General features: G+C 38.9%; 1 protein-coding gene across 4 annotated transcripts in view; it reads right to left on the bottom strand.

The window, feature by feature from the left end:
- Window positions 1-17611, bottom strand: part of ARHGAP18 (Rho GTPase activating protein 18) — a 100256-nt gene that overhangs the window by 12682 nt on the left and 69963 nt on the right. For all 4 annotated transcript variants that reach the window (XM_065680908.1, XM_065680907.1, XM_065680909.1 and 1 more), the window contains 8 exons: window positions 16172-16341; window positions 13842-14007; window positions 11639-11730; window positions 8145-8222; window positions 5599-5758; window positions 2692-2774; window positions 1261-1467; window positions 308-454 (listed from right to left, as the gene is read on the bottom strand). In XM_065680908.1, the coding sequence (XP_065536980.1) occupies window positions 308-454; window positions 1261-1467; window positions 2692-2774; window positions 5599-5758; window positions 8145-8222; window positions 11639-11730; window positions 13842-14007; window positions 16172-16341 (1103 nt within the window). The remainder of the gene's footprint in view (window positions 1-307; window positions 455-1260; window positions 1468-2691; window positions 2775-5598; window positions 5759-8144; window positions 8223-11638; window positions 11731-13841; window positions 14008-16171; window positions 16342-17611) is intronic.

Below are 17611 nucleotides of genomic sequence, written 5' to 3'. Positions count from 1 at the left end.
CATCTAGTTCCAACCCCCCTGCCATGGACAGGGACACTTTAGCTTCATATGCCCAAATCAACACACAACCTGTGGGATATCATTTTTCAGATTAGAAGTGTTTTGAAAAATCTGGGAAATCAAACAAACTAACAGCCCAACCGTCTAAATGTGTCATGCTGGTAACCAATAAACTATGAAACGCATATTAACTTGCCATCTATTGAAATTCACAGTTAAATAAATGTAGATATCCACTCTGCTATGTTCACTTTTTCACTAGAAATTATAGTCTTACTAATAATATTTGAAATGTATGTTTCCTTACATCATTAGGGGTCTTTTCCTGTTTCTCGTGCTTTTCCCGGTCATATGCCATCTTTTTCAGAAGCTTCTTCATAGCTTTGTCCTTTTTCTCCTTCTTCTGGCTTTCAGTGTTTTGTTTTCTCACTTGGTTAACAATAAACTTAGGAATCTAGATGTATATAGATAGTAAGTATGAATATGTATGTAAGTGCCTTAAGTAACTAATGTATCAAAATTTTGTAAGTTGACAGTCAGGTAGAACTTGAAAAAAATAGTATTTCTTTCCAGTCATAATTAAAGATTCAGGTAATATAAAGCTGTGAAACAATTTAAAACCCACTCTATTTGTGATGCTATATTCCATGCAGTACGCTCTCAGGGGAAGAGAGGTGGAATCATGCAGTGTTTTTACTTTCCTCAGCCAAAGAAATTCCCTAAACACTTCTGTACAATGGTGATAATAATTTTTCTTCACATTCAGCAAAGGTCAAAATTGTTTAAAGTTGTTGATGGGCAACAAAGCCTGAACTTCTCCAATCTATCTAAGCTAGAGCTTTGTTTGAGATGACACAACTTCATGTTTTATCAAAACATGTTTTATATAATACGAAGTTTGGCCCAAAAGGGAAATGGACTAAACATTGTTTCTTGTTAATAACTCTAAGCAGAAAAGAATAAATTCCTCATAACAATGTATACTGATAGGCCAAATACAAAGATCCCCCAAGGACTTATTTTTGAGTTCACATACGGTACGTACAATATTAAAACTCAGAACATCAGAGCTTAACTCGACCATAAGATGTAATGATTCTGTTCCACTCCCGTAAAAGTTACCCATAAGCCAGAACTCAGCTGGATGGGACTGATACGTCTCTAAATCATGGAAATAAGTTCACATTACTTCTTTGTTCAGATGCTTTGTTTGTAAAATGTATTATTTCCCTAACCCCCACCCATTACTAATAAACTTACTGTCCAGAGTAGTTTTTGGTATTGAATCATAAAGCGCATGACATTTGCTGTTCCAGCTGCCATAACAAACTCGCTTTGTTCAATAGTCTTTGAGCTAAACCCATGAAACGTGAAAAGGTTTGGGGCCATCACCATCGCAACATTCTTTAACGTCATTTTATTTCTCTCTCGATGATCAATTACCCTTTGGAGGAATTCAAGCAGTACCTGAAAGAACAACAGCACTTACAGCTCAACTCTGCACATGAAAAAGTTACAAGTGAAACATGATGTTACATACTTTTGGAAAAAGCTCTTCATTCCTTGTAAAACCATATTAGAAGCAATCAATAATAGGAAGTGTGGATATGTTTGTTCAGAGGACTGTAATGCAAGTTTTGTTTCCTTTAAGTAACAAAGTACCTCATTCTTGTTATTTTTGCGGATAACATTTTCAGAAACACGCAAGTGACTTCAAAGCCCTGCACAGTAAGGTTTTTTTTCAATATCCTTCTTATGTAGGTGCATAAGTAGCATCCCACAGATGCTCGTGGAAACATTACTGTTGGCTTTTCTTCAATTGAAAGTGAACACAATACTGCCAGTTGTCATGATTATGGAAGCACGGAGTAGCTAGTTCTGTAAGGCAGGCAATTCATGAATAAACCACTGCACTGCAAATGACAGGTAGCCAGTTAGAAACTGACAATCTTCAATTAATTCAGTTCCTGATATTTGTAACTCAACTTAGGAGCTGTCCTGACCGCTTCCACACAGTAAATAAACTCAAAACCAAAGTTGTGTTTGAAAAATAAGTCTTAATAGGATTTTTTGCTTGTAATAGATGTTGTTCTGCATCCTACACAAATCCTGCAAATTCATTTTTGATTGTAGCAATTTCAGTAGTAAGCATGTTCTAAAAAAGATGAATAGCTTTGCTGCAAAAGGACAAGCCCAAATTGGAAGACTCTGTGTAATGTACTGCAAATACCAATAGGAGGTGTAAATTTCTAGCTTATTAAGAAGAGAAACAACCAACACAGAGAAAAGCAGGGAATAAGAATTAAGAGCTAAACCCATTTCATAACAGCAAACTCTCATCCACAGTATTCCAACATTGTTTATTTTTTGCGGTGGAAATAATGACTGCTGCTGAAAAAAAAAAAAAAAGGAACAGAACTTGTAAGAGAAAAAGGTTGCTCATTGGGAGATTATTATTGCAATCTCCTGCAGGAATTTCAAGTCACATTCTGAAAAGTCATTAGGGAGGAATTAGGGTCCTGAGGGGGTCTTTCCTGAAGTTCAGAAAAGAAAAAAAAAAAAGAATCACTAGTTTCAGCATTGACTTTGAACTGGAAAAAAAGAATGTGAAGAGACAACAGCATTCATTAGAGTGGATTCACAGAAACAGACAAAATATTTGTGCAGGAAAATAGTATTAGCAAATCTAACCTTCAGAGTGTCTCTGTTTGCTTCAGGTAGAAGGAGAACCAAAAGATTCAGAGCTTGCAGTTGCTGTTTCTTCGTTGGAAGTTCTGGAAGTGAAGCACATGAACCTCACTATTTTAGTGTCAGCTGTCCTCTTCAAAAAGCACGATTTCTAAGGGGAACCTCTTGCAAAATGCTGAATGCATACAAACAGCTAATTGTCACAGTATGACAACAGACTGGCAGTTCTTTGTTTTCTGATACTCATTTCCAAACGTTCTTTTAGGATTCAGTTGCTGTATGACTCAGCAGTCTTCTGGCAATATTTTCTAGATGCCTTGTGATTCTTTATTTTGCAATGTTACAAGAAGAAAGAGTCAGCTAACAGTTCCTCCCTTTTTGAGCCTGTGCCCTAACATATGAAAGAGTATATTCAAAACTGCTTTCACAGTTTCTCTGATCCGCTTAACAGTTGCATGGTCTCCCAAGTCACCTACACAGAACGAATACCATGTCTTGCTAAGTAAGGCAGGTCTCCAGCAACATAAGCAGCAGCAACTGCAATGGCAAACCAGTGGAGATAAAGCCAAGAACAGACAAGCTTAACACGTATCTAGAGCAGTGAGTGCTGTACCAAATGTAGCGAGCTATAATTAAAGTGATGTTGGTTCTGCCTTTTCCCAATTGCGCAGTGGTATGCCATTCACCCAAGATGCAGGATGGGCACATCGCTACATTCCTCCACTTCCTAGAAAAGCTCCTACGTTCTGTCAGTGCTGATCAGCAAAAAGTCCCAGCTTTCTCACGTTTGTCACTTGTGAAAACTTCCTCCCGTCATGCTTTAGAGGACACGCTCTGGCAAGTCTCAAGCAGATTCCTAATGAATCATGCCACACGTAAAACAAGTGAAGATAGAAGTACTTGCATTTGACATAGTTTTACCACACTATTTCAAAATTCAGCAGGGCTGTTCCTGTGCATCCTGCTGGGATTCTAACTGAACTGCTTTTTCAAATGCATTTCATCCAAATCGGTTTGGGAGATATCACCAAACAAAAGGATCATCGATGAAATAAAAAAACAAAACCCCACCAAACCAACCACCTTGCTGATTACTTTCTGCAATAATAAAAATTAAGGATCTGCTTAAATAACCAACAAATTACATTGCCATTTAAAACATGCAAGTAGTGATAACTGAGTGTCTAGCTGCCCTAGAAGTACCTGAAGGGGGCCTGTAGGGATGCTGGGGAGGGACTCTTCATCAGGGACTGTAGTGACAGGACAAGGGGTAATGGGTTAAAACTTAAACAGGGGAAGTTTAGATTGGATATAAGGAGGAAATTCTTTCCTGTTAGGGTGGTGAGACACTGGAATCGGTTGCCGAGGGAGGTTGTGAGTGCTCCATCCCTGGCGGTGTTCAAGGCCAGGTTGGATGAAGCCATGGGTGGGATGGTTTAGTGTGAGGTGTCCCTGCCCATGGCAGGGGGGTTGGAACTAGATGATCTTAAGGTCCTTTCCAACCCTAACTATTCTATGATTCTATGATTCTATGACATACATTAAAAATAAGGCTTAAATTTAGTCCCAAAACACCAGATCACAATGCTCAAAAAGCAGTGAGAGTCAACCTTTCCCTAGGAAGGTAAGCAAAAATGGAACTGCAAAACAATTAAAAGTTGTTACATACATCAAGGTTTTCTGTCTGTTCACCTAAATAATGGTTGAATTTTAGTTGTTTGAACTACCTAAATAAAATTGTTTAAATTCTGTTGTTTAAATATTAAATTCTAACCACACCACCTGGAATATCATGGAAAACACTGATTACTGTCAGAAAGATGTCCTTTTTTCTCTACCACCTGATCTTATTACATGTAACCACCAAGAAGGGCAGACAATTTATACAATAGGAGGCTATAAAGTGCTGTATCTGGTTTGCATTAAATCCTTTAGCTCAATGTAGAAAGTGTTTTGGATCCTGGCACCTGAGTATTTTCTAAGTAAAACCACATAAGCCTTCAGAAAGCTCAGAAGGGGCAAGAAACCCTCCTGGCTCCAATCAGTGTCATGGAAGTGGAACAACCTTGAGGAGCTGTTTGCTGCCAACATCATTTGAAAGCACTCTGGCCAGCTTTAACTTCCTGCTCAGTACTGCAAAGTCAACGATACTATGGAGCAGGCTTAAGCACCAACTTCCACAAACTCAGTGGCCTGAAAGGCAGCTCACAATTCGGAGACTGACGCAGCTCCCTGTTTTTTAAGAATATTCATCTATCTGCCCACCCATGGGAATACCCTGAAAGTGTCCATTAGAAATGAGCCATTGCTCTGCCTTGCAGACAAGGGGAACAGATTTTTCTGAAACTTGTACCCCTGTGTTGAATGGGGAGTTTATGTTTGTGGGTTCTCACTCCTGATTCATTATCACAAAGCCACCCTCTTTCAGTTACAGCTGGTATGTTTGCTGCCTTGGTGACCAGTTGGCAAGGAGGACATTTTCACAGGTACTTGCTGATCTCAAGGGTCCAGGGATGATCAGCAGTTCTGAATATTCCGATCTAACTTTTCCAGTTATAAGTGGATGAAATACTCTAAACAGTATAAATTACCACTTTTTAGATTTTCTACAGAACTATTGTACCTTTGCTGTTTGCTTTTGAGGCAAATATTGTTTATAAACTGATGCCACAATATACCATTTCTTTATAATCCATGCTTTTTATATGTAAAATGTTAACCTTGATATTATATGAAAAATGTTATTTGTACATTAGCAAAAATAAGCTCAGTCTTTTCTCAGAAGCCATATTGTTGTTATTCAATTTTTGTTTCTATTTCACTTATCATTAGCGAAAATACTGCTATGGCAAAGAAGCAATTCACTGCACTGCAATTCTTCTCAGCTGAGACAGAAAGGACACTACTCACTTTGTACATCTTGGAAAGCTTTGAGATATTCTACAGTGAGGAGTGGCTGAGGCAGTTCACGGATGAAGAGTTTTAAAAGACTTGCTGCATCATGCTGCTTTACATTTTCCCAGTTGAAAGTCCCTTCATAAAATTTTGCTTCCAGTTCTTGGCATAGACTCTGAAAGGCAGTACAGAGAGCACCAATAACACTTGGCTGCTGGAAGTCATGCATTATACACACAGCAATACTTTCCACACTTCGAAAGAGGGGAAAAAGGAACATCTGAAATATCACTTAACTCCAGCTGCCGCTGATCTTTTGCTACAAAAAGATAAATTTGGGATCAGAAGCACTGCAAGCAAACACTTACTAACAGGCGGCAGACTGGCAAATCCTACAGGAAGAAATCCCTTGGGTCTGCCTCAAGGCCAAATGGAATATATTCTAAGAACCAAATATCACACCCATGCACATAAAGGTTATGACTTCCCTTCCCCCAAAATACTGAGATGTGGCCGATACAGATAGCAATGCTGAAACTGCTATCAAATGGTCTTGCTGTAACGCATGCATGGCCATTTTCATATACAAATATGACCATTGGGCATGTTGACACAGTTTCCTGTCAAAATATACAATAAGGTGAGGCTGGTTCTTTTTTTAAAACACAGAGAAAAGATTTGTGTGACTGGATAGCTGGATGTTTGGCCATCTACAGGGAAACACTTCATGCCACCTGGCACATACAGCTTTGCCTAGCAGTGGATGTCAAACGTGCTCTTTGCAGAAGGGGACTGTACTGCATAACATGAGGTTATGCAACAGAATAAACAGCATGCAAAGTCTCAGTGATACCTCATAACTCTAAGATTGGGAAAGGGCGTGATACTGTTTACAGTGGACATTACCCTGTACCTGCCCTGCCCCCACAGCAGGACTATTACAGGGCTTCAGAGCTGTATAACTGGGAACACACTGCAAAGACTAAGTCCTCCTTAGACCCTCATTAAGCATCAGTACCAGCCTTGCATCCACTCCCAGTCTAGCAGAGTAGGAAGTGGCCTGAGTACAGGGGCAGTGGCCCTGAGACACCTCTCACAAGTCCCTCACTTCTTGCCTCAGCTCTTTGAGGCAGAAAAGGAGGACAGAGGCACTGGTCCACATTCAGACCAAATCACTGTGGCAAATGCAGTATTAGACATCTAGATAAAATTAATTGTTATATCTGAGAGGCAAGGGCAGAAATGTCAACTATGCATCCTAATGCACCAACGCTTAGATTTTAAAGTAAAGGTACTTCATTAAGGGGTATATGCAGTGCTTTATTTTAATAATATCTCTAAAATCTATAGAATAAGATGGCAAAATATTTTTCTTGAGATTATCTGTGCCTTTCTATAAAACTACTTAATGAGGAAAATATTTCATTATTCTATAGGAGAAAAAGAAAATAAGAAAATTAAGAAAAAACATCAATCCTTTGCTATGTTAAATTCTTTGCTTTTCTATAAAATTTTCTATTTGAATAAGTTAGGGAACTTAATATCTTTGCTAACAAAACAATTGCTTAATCCAAAGAAGCATCTGCAAATAAAGAGGTAAAAAAATAATGAAAATCAAATAGCAAATGATCCCCTGCCTGGGAAATCATTGATAAAAATCAAAGAATAAGCAAATAAACAAAATCCCTCTGAAATCATTCCAGTTTGCAGAACTGATGAAAAGTGGAAAATAAAGAATGGAGGAAAATCATAAAAAAAAAAAATAAATCTTGTAGTTACGGGTAAAAAGCCAATTTCCATAATATTGCCTTCTGTTCAGTTGTTTCTAATGAACCAGCTGCTGGACCAAGTTCTACATGACAGAGACTGGCAGACATCTCTGGACAGCTGAATCCACTTAAATGGTCTTTTCCGTTTAGAATTTAATGCCAGTTCAGACCATCTTTTTAACACATTGACTCTTGGCGTGAATCATGCCGTGTATTTAGTTTCCTGCATTAAGGCAAATACTGGGGAAGACTGCATGTAATTGGCACTCACTCTGCAAAGTGGTGGTGTGCGCGGATGTGCCTAACAAGATTGCGCTTAGTGAGTTGTGATATTGCTGTTCATAAAAATAAATGTGAGAGGTTCTTCAGTACATGCTGGCTGCCTTGCCCTGTAACATAGGTGAAGTCTACCTATTAAAATAGGCTCACAATGCCAGAAAAAAAGCTCCCTCCTGGGGTAAAAAGACTGTATTAACTGTTCAGATGATTAAGCTTGATCAGGGAAAAAGCAAAAGGCTGGAAAGCTCATGCCGAGAATTAATGAGATTTTGGCACAACTTAATTTGAAACATAGCCTTCACTCTCTTTCAAAGTTGAACTCTAGTCTTGTCCCCAGAGCTACGCTGGATGAAACCATCAGCTTTCTGGCTAATATAACAATTTTCTTTGTAAAGAGATTTTGCTTTCTGTTTTTCATAACAACCCAGTGTTAAAATAGATCTGTATGACAAAACGAAATCAGCAAACACAGGTAAGTTTTGGGAGATGTTAAGAATCTGTGCAATGTCTTACCTTTATTCTTGTTGCAACTCCTGGTATTCTAAGAAGTCCTTCTGTTTCCAGAGTTGCCTCTTCTATCTGGGCAATCAACTGCCAAACACAAACCAAATTGCATGAATGAAGATGCCAATTAAAAATCACTGGTAGATAGTTCTGATATATTGGAGCTTCTATGCATGTATCTGTGGGTGTGTATATGCGTACACATGCATCTGTGCAGACACATGTAACAAGTAGATGAAGACACATATGGATTACAGGTGTTGCAGAACAAAATCTTTAATATGGCTCTTACCTGTTTTATGAACACTGTTAAAGAAGAGTTTGTCTATTTTATTAAAAGAGAAAACTGTATTTTTAGGCCTCCTTAAAGTCTCTTCCAAAGACTGAAGCAGGGTGTTTTGGGTTTTTTCCCAAAATTACTGTGGTATCAAAACTAAATCCTAACTAGTACTCTCGTTGAAATATCTCAGAATCAAAATAATTAAGATAACATTAGTGATACTAAATTCCTCACATATGCTCTTCTTCACAACTTTAACAGAGTAAATACTTTCAGGATTAGAAAAAGCCTCAGTTTTGCAAATACTGGCATTCTCCTAACAAACCCAACAGTCTGCAATCCTACTCACGGCTCAGATAAATTAGTAGAAATTCTGTAGAAGTACTTAAAATATGTATCACCAATTCTGTGTCTCTAAAAGATGCACCTAAAAGTATTCACTGAAGGATGGATCAAAGAGTATTCAAACTACATTTGTAAACACCACAAGCTGATTACATCATTTTAGCACAAATGGTTCTCACAGTGTTTAGCTAGGGCAGTGCCTTTGTTTCATACCTTCCTGTGCCAGCTCCTGAGTAAGAAGAATTATGCAACATAGTTGTGTTTTCTCCAGTAACAGAAATTAAAGGGGGTTTACCAACTACAATATTCCCAGGCATAGCTGCAGATTGGGCAAAGAAGAGATTCAGAGCGGCCCTGTGGAGAAGGACTTCGGGGTGCTGGTCAATGAGAGAATGAACATGAGCCGGCAGCGTGCGCTCGCAGCTCAGAAAGCCAACCGTATCCTGGGCTGCATCAAAAGGAGCGTGACCAGCAGGTCAAAGGAGGTGATCCTGCCCCTCTACTCTGCTCTTGTGAGACCTCACCTGGAGTATTGTGTGCAGTTCTGGTGTCCTCAACATAAAAAGGACATGGAACTGCTGGAACAAGTCCAGAGGAGGGCCACGAGGATGATCAGGGGACTGGAGCACCTCCCGTATGAAGACAGGCTGAGGAAGTTGGGGCTGTTGAGCCTGGAGAAGAGAAGGCTGTGTGGGGACCTCATAGCAGCCTTCCAGTACCTGAAGGGGCCTATAGGGATGCTGGGAAGGGACTCTTCATCAGGGACTGTAGTGACAGGACAAGGGGTAACGGGGTAAAACTTAAACAGGGGAAGTTTAGATTGGATATAAGGAGCAAATTATTTCCTGTTAGGGTGGTGAGGCACTGGAATGGGTTGCCCAGGGGGGTTGTGAGTGCTCCATCCCTGGCAGTGTTCAAGGCCAGGTTGGATGAAGCCTTGTGTGGGATGGTTTAGTGTGAGGTGTCCCTGCCCATGGCAGGGGGGCTGGAACTAGATGATCTTGAGGTCCTTTCCAACCCTAACTATTCTATGATTCTATGATAAATGCTATAAAGATGTTCAGACATAAAAAAAAAATAACAAAACAAAAAACACAAAGTTATAAAACAGCATTAAAGGTGTCAGCGCAGTATATTTTCCTTGGTTAATAAGTAAATAAATAGATAAAAGGCACTAACTGGCTGCATCCAACTCTCAGTGTACCTGGCTTATACCAGAGCAGCAGCTGCCAGTTTCAAGCATCACACACGAAGTCACTGTAGGCATGTTATGTGATTTGCCACCACAGAATCATAGAATAGTTAGGGTTGGAAAGGACCTTAGGTCTGATGGCACCACTGGTGGCCACAACTCCTTCGCACACACTCACAAGTGCTCCCTTGGCAGGCAGTTAAGAGGTGGCCACTGGCCACCACCAGCCTCCTGCCTACAGGAAATCCCCCCTTCATCTCTATCAGGGCTGCTTTGCATGGCTTCATTAGCAGGCCAGAGACCTGAATTATTATCAGCAGAAACTTCTGGTGGAGACACATGGATTGGTATTACCCTCAGATTTTCCAGTCGGCAAACCCCCAGACTAAATTAGGTTGTTATTTTTAACTTCAATTCCTCAATGAAATAAAAACTAGGTGTATTTTTCATGAAAAGATTTTTTACTTTTTTTTAATTAAGCAACCTTCCTATTACCTTGGCTTGTTTCATTTCAGTGATAACCAAAGTACATTTAAAAAGCAGCATGCACAAAAATGTTCCTTCTTGCAATTTATATAAATCACCTATTCTTGGAAAGCACACGCTGTAGAGAACAGGCAGAAGAAATGGAAAATTTTATTTTCATATTCTCATTTAAAGAAAAACTGTATTCCAAGTGACGCCTGCACCTTGCAAAACAAATCGCATCTATAGGCTAGAAATGTTTATGTAGAATTTTCTTCCTGAAGAACTATGCTTACTATGTGAGTAGGATAGCACAGTGATCAATCACTTTTTGTCATTTGAGTTCTTTCTTTCTAGATAGCATCTTTCCCAGAAATACATTTTTAGGATCTTGAGGAAGTAATTTCTGGCATGAATGACGCAGCAATAGTTTTAAGAGAGTGAGGCAAAACTGATTTGAGTTTTCTGTTTCTCAAAAAAATAACTTCAGAAGCAGGTCCCCAAGCCTACTGAAATGGTGATGACACAGCACTGAGTTTCTGTCAGTGTTACGCTGTGTTCTCTCCCTTCTCATCCAGTGAGACTTGCTATGCATGGGCAGTAAATTCAGACTCCATCATCTTTTCCATTCCTTTCCCCATTATCATGGCATCATATAGGCCAAAGCATCCCCCTGTGTACTAAGGCAAAAAAATCTTGAAGAGGGCCACTGCCACCAACACAGGCAGTTATCCAGGCTGATTCTCATCTCCTAGCCACCTGCCCTGTGGCCCAGCTCACTTCCTAGAAAGGTAGGATCAGCCTGTGGGACAGGAATTGAGAACTTCTACAGAATTTCAAGCATTTGTTCTGAAAAAAAATAAAGGGCAGTCCAACTCATGATGGAAGTTACACCACCTTTATGAAATGGAATTTGGCTGCAGTAGGTTCTTACACAGATTGTCAAGTTTCACAGGCTTATTAGTAAACTTGCCTAAATCATGGGGACCAGTTGTAACAAAAACCAAATTTTATTCCTTTAACTCAAAATATGTCTGATACAAAGCAAAGTATCCCATTTACTGAATTAATAAGTAAAGCTGCAAGTAAAAGTTACAATAACTATGATTGATTAGTCATATACTGAAAACTGTGCTACAAGAAGCAAATAAATCCAGGACAAAATGTAATTTGTTTGTCATTTGCAGTATGTAACAAGTTGACTTGTTCATGCCTATTCACCTTTTGAAAAATCAGTGGGATCTTGGTTCCTGGTACCTTCTTCTGATCCTGTTCCAGTAAAACTGACAGTGGGACACCAAACAAGCCACAGTCTGAAGAATAATGCAAAAGAAACAGAGATATTATCCACATCTGTTCCAGTACATGTGGTAATGGCATAAACCCACATTTTTGAAGCAATAAATCTATTCAATACATTCAGAGCTATTGGCCTTCTGTTCAAAGTGTTTGAATGTCTTTGTCAATGAAGTTAATACACAAAGCATTCTGGTTAAAAGGATTCATTCATCTCTTCCTTCAAACATAAATCAGGAGTCTTCTGTTTTGACTTCAAATTGTCATCCACATATTCTGCAGCATAGTGAAGCAAACTGCATAAATTAACCACCTGCATGGTTCTCATATGCAGAATGTATGTGATGATGACCCTGCAGTGCCGATCTTCATCATTCAATGCAAGTTATTATAGTTAAGATGCAAATGGCATGAGTAAAACATCAAAAATTTGGCTACTAAAATGAGACAGATGTAATTATAACAGAGAGCTACTCTGAACACTTCTCTCTATGAGAGTTTTGAAAGAAGAGCTTGACAAACCCTGTGCTTTTGCATTATACAGTACCTGCAGAATAGCAAGATCACCATCACGCCAAAAGGTGTTTTGCTTTTGAATTTTCTTTTTTTAATAAAAGCAAAAGTACAGTTAATTCTTGGTTAAAAAATAGCCTTTACAATAGTGCTAAGACAATGCAAGTTAAAAAAAAAAAAAAAAAAGAAAAATTAATATAGTCTCAGTTAACCTAGCCCTAATGCAAAACTAGCCTTAGTCTTCAAGTAAATGGGACTCCCATGCATTTATGGCCCAGCTGAATAAAAGTGAACGACCATTAAGAGAGAACCATACTGATAACAACTAACCCAAAGTTTGCTGACACAGAGCTTCTCTGTCAGAACTACTGTCAATTGCTGTATGTGCAATTTTTCTGAAACAGCATATAATACTACATACAGCTAAAAACTCCTGCTTGGTATGTTGCCATGTCAATATTGAGCACAGAACAGCTGTAATTGCTAAAAAGGTGTCAGTCCTTCAGGGAATGTGATATATGTCAAAGAAACAGCTTCAATGCCAAACCAGGGAATTCTTGTATCTCTATCAGCATAAAAAGTCTACCTATAAAATAGGTAGAGACTCATACAGTCAATATCTATATCCCATAGTTTTATCATCTTGAAGTTCTTGTCAATAATTAAAGTTTCTACTGAGATGAAGTTGGAAAACCAAACTGAGTCTAGCCCATAATTTTTAACTTCAAAAAAGGCTTTTCATCAATTCAATGTTTTTCATGACTGCCTGTCATTCAGATAATAATGCTATGAGTGAAATTCAATTAACAATAAATTTGGTAAGAAGAATCAATTAAAACTAAAGCCCAAAATACAAGAGAAGAAAGCGTTTTCTCTGTATATTGGTGAAAGCACAAGCACTACTACTGCAAAGCAAACAGCATATTCTGAAGAATCTATTGTTCCTTGCTGTATATCTCTCAACCCTCTCTGTTGCTTTTAATTATTTAAAGTGAGCTATTGCTCTGTCACATTCACTGAACCTCAACAACAGGGTTTTGGCCAAAGCTGCCTTGTGATTAACTGGTAACATATTTCAAGTTCTTGTAAAGCATTTAGCAGAAGCCAGAAATACAGAAAACAAACAAAGCACTGAAAACCTTGAAAAAAAGCACTGTGATTATACATACATATGCTCCAATAGCTTACAGAGCAAAAGGACACATTGCAGCTGTCTTGATATCCTCTGTAACAGTCCAAATCTTCCACTTAATGTGATGCCATTCAGCATAAAAACTGCATTATGGCTTGAGTAAATACTGAATGGCCAAGGCCTATGTGACACAGGAAAGTTTGTACCACACAGAAGAGGAAAGCAGGTGGCAAAGGCTCCCAGCATCTCCAGCCAAGGGCAAGAAAAGCAAAGACAAAGAGCACGGTCCCATAGCTAGAGTGACCATGAACTTGCTTGAAGTATGCCTTGAGTTAAGGCATATAATTGAATGCTCCTCAGGACCTATGTTAGTATTTATAGATTAATATACATTTTCTGCTGGAAAATCATTAAGAAATTGATGCATTTGTTTACTGGATTAAAACAGACCCATTTTGTTCAGAATATGAAACACTGACTCACCTTTGGTTTTGATTTTTACAGCTTTTTGCTGCTTGAATTCTGTCCCAAGTATGTCATAGAGAGCAGTTAATTCAATCAGTGCTAAAGAATAGACTTTCTTCATGTCCTGAGGGGCCAGGTCACCAATTTTTGTGGTACCTGTTTTGTCCTTCGGCACCCTGAAATTCTAAAAGCAAAGATTTGTAGCAAAGTGAATAATCCAAGTCATAGCAAATTACTTAGCTTCCTTCAGGGCACACCCTAGCATCATGAATCCTGCTGGTACTGATTAAATCACAGGAGAATCTCCCAAACAGATTGAAAAGCAGGTGATCTTAAAATCGTACAAGGATTTAGGTTCCTAGTGATTTCTGGAGGTCATCTAATTCAACTACCTGCTAAAAGCAAGGCTAAATTCAAGGTCTGATTAGACTGCCTGTTGCACTGTCCAGCTGAATTTTGAAGTCCCCATAACCTCTCTGGGCACCCATTCCAGTGCTTAATTCTCTGATAGGGACTCCTTTTAATTTGCAAAACAGAATTTCTCTTGTAGTCTTTTGCGTTCACCATCTTTTGTCCTTTCACTGTGAACCTCTAAGAGTCGGGCTTTGTTCTGCTTGTAATCAACCACCTTCACCCCCATACCATCACCTTCAGTGTCCTTTTGCAATCTACAGTGGTGGAAATGGCTATCAGTGACCAATTCTATACAATTGGGGTAGAAATCCCTCTGCAGTTATGCACACAAAATAACATATTTGGCTGCCTTTAATAATAAAGGGGTTCCCTTCTTAGAGAAGGGGGATTCTTCATTTCTACCGCACTAAATGCTCAGACACTGCAGAGACCAGTATAAGGAACTCGGCTGAGAGGGTGAGCAAAAGCAACTTCCTAGCTCATAGAGCTTTTTAACTCTGTCAGCAGGCTTCTAAGCAAGACTCTTGCCTGCGCCTGACATTAGTGGTTTGCATGACTCAAAGCAGGAAGGCTGACAAGACTTTCTTCCATTTGAAAAGATATATTATACTCCAGAATTATCTTCTCATCCTGTAGAAACGCAGCGACAGCAAGGATGAATGGGTGGTTATGGTACCTGACTACAAGAGCGCATACTGAAACATAAACATAATTTAAATATAGTAGATATACAGTCAGTTTCCCACCTCGAGGTTTCACTGACTTGCACAAACACATATTTAAAAATAGCTGCCAATGATGAAGGTGCAACAAATACAAATTGTGGATTTGAACAGGTTACTCCCTTGCTTTCCCTATCATTTTGCAACAACTTCCATCACTGAAGAAATCCCATAGCCATGCCTTTGAGCAATCCTTCATAAGCCTAGCTAAAAGTCTAGCTAATATATGTTTTATACAATTTATTATGCATATATATGCGTATATACAGAAGTTGAAGTATAGCTATCATTTCCTTGTTACAGCCTGCATTAGAGAAACATGACTCAAACACCCTTAGTGTCTGGTTTATAATGTTTAAACTAGGATACACGGGATAATTGCTTTTTGAAGAACTGCACGTGTCCTTATCTAGATGAAGTGGTTGAAGAACTGTGAAACATTACTACTTCAGACACTATGTTTACTCAGACATGTTTGCATACACTGTTAGGGGAAAGAAAATAGAGATGTTTTTCACGCCAGTCATTAGTTTACAGGTCATACATAACTGCGAGTTCATGAACTGTCAGATAGAGAGAGATCCTCAGAGAGATGCCTGAGGATCAACAATAAAATGCCTGGGAGGATTTTCTTTTCTATTTGGATTCATTCAGAATGAGCCTTTTTAAATTAGCTGTTGGAAAGAAAAACTGAGCACAAAGTAATCCTTAATTCCCTGCCATTTGACTCTAGACCTCTACAGACCATTCAGTTCTTCATTCTCATCCCTCACCTAGCTGCACTGGATAACTGTACAAGGTTTATACATGCATCCACCAACCTTTTTAAATGACAACATAGCTTTTTATTACAGAGGTAAAGCATCTCACCTCAGAAAACAGGAAAAATAGCTGTAAACAAATGACATAAGAACAGTTTGTGTACAACTACCAAGCCACTATTCCACCTTAATATTACCAGTGCATTATTGCTTACACATAGAGTGCATTTTGCCATTCAGACAATGACATAAATAGGTATAAAAGTAGTTACTTCCATGTTACTGAAAATACCATTCCCAAAAATTAGTTTTCTTGAGAAGGTCTATCTCCCATGAAGCTGGATCCGACAACATTCTTCTAAATCTAATTTACCCACCATCAGATAAATATCAAGCAAACAGCACCACTAGCAAAAACAAAGAATGAGAGCAATAAACAGGAAACACTTACTGGGAGAAGAGTGTCACCCCCTCCACCCTTGCACATTTTGCCTACTGAGCTGTCTTTGAAATTAGCTGCCTGTTCTGAAAAAGATATCTCCAAATTGATGTCAGTGTCCGAAGACGGCATGTCTTCAAGCGGGCTCTTCTGCTTGTCAGTTCCAAGACTGAACTTTGGACCTGAAAACAGAGTGAAAAAACCTACTAATCAACAGCAGTACAACTGAGGACCACTCAGTGAACGACAGTAAGCTTAAAACCAAGTAGAAGTCAATCCTGTGCAAGGGATGGACCTTCTGGTTGCAAATTCACTGATTTCTTAATTTTTTTATGTCTGTTAAAAAATCAGCTTTGTACAAAGGTCCATCTTTTGTAGTTTTTCTTGACTAATTCTGCTGAGTCATGGGGTTCTCTCCCATGTTATGGAAAGATAAAGCAATCCACCCCAAACTCCCAGAATCTTCCAGAGCCAAACAGCTCTGGCATCAGGAGCTTCTTGCCATCAAATGCTTTCCAGCCTCTAAGACTGTAACATCCTGCAACCAAATCAGCAATTATTTCTGTTGATAAATTTTCAAAAGCAAACCAGAATGCTTCCTCTATTATCCAAAGCACTAATATCTGAGAGTAACATGGAGTACACAGATCATGTCTTTGTCCCAACATTTCTGTCCTCACCTCAGCCTGAAGAGTCTAGACTTCTCAAAACTGTTTGGACATGTTTCCATGATACAGGGAAAGACTAAGTACACAAAAAAGGCCCTACTTCTCTTTCTTTGTTCTTTGTTCCTTAAAGGAATCGAACACTAGACAAATTTAGAACATTTTTTTTTTGTTAAACCAGCCAACCAGAAAAAAACCAACCCAAACCAAACCAAATACAAAAAAAACCCAATCAAAAAACACCATAGGAAAAAAAAAAAGGAGAGGCAGTTCTGCTTTTAGAAAAGTCCAATTTCATAGTACATCAACCATTGCTCTTCAGTCGGAAGTCAGAAAAAATTACAGTGTAAATAACACTATTGAATACAAAGCATCAAAGCCAATTTAGTCACAGAAAGGTTCTGATCTCTCTTCCATCTCTCTTGTGATACGGTACTCCTTAAAGGATACATCCAGGACTAGGTTTCTTGTGCAAGACATTACAAATATCTTGCAAGTATATGTGATGAAACTCAGACTTTCTTAAAAGCAGGGCAAACAAACAATCCTGTTCATTTCAGTGGGACCATGATTCTGCACTGACTCCTACCCACAGGAGGTGAAAGCCTGGTCAAAGCTAGCATACAGAAGTGCAGGAAAACATGGGATAGAAATGGACATGAGCTGAGGAGGAAAACCATGAGCAGTGCATATTCTTTGTCATAGGAGTATTGTGTAGCGTAACAGATTCTTTTCTTTAGACCACTGTGGAAAATGTTTGTATGGCCTGCAATAACTATGCTACCTC

The sequence above is a fragment of the Lathamus discolor genome, chromosome 5 (assembly GCF_037157495.1).
Source record: "Lathamus discolor isolate bLatDis1 chromosome 5, bLatDis1.hap1, whole genome shotgun sequence".
Classification (NCBI taxonomy): Eukaryota; Metazoa; Chordata; class Aves; order Psittaciformes; family Psittacidae; genus Lathamus; species Lathamus discolor.
Note: the sequence above shows the minus strand (reverse complement) of the source record. Positions and strands in the feature narration are given on the sequence as shown.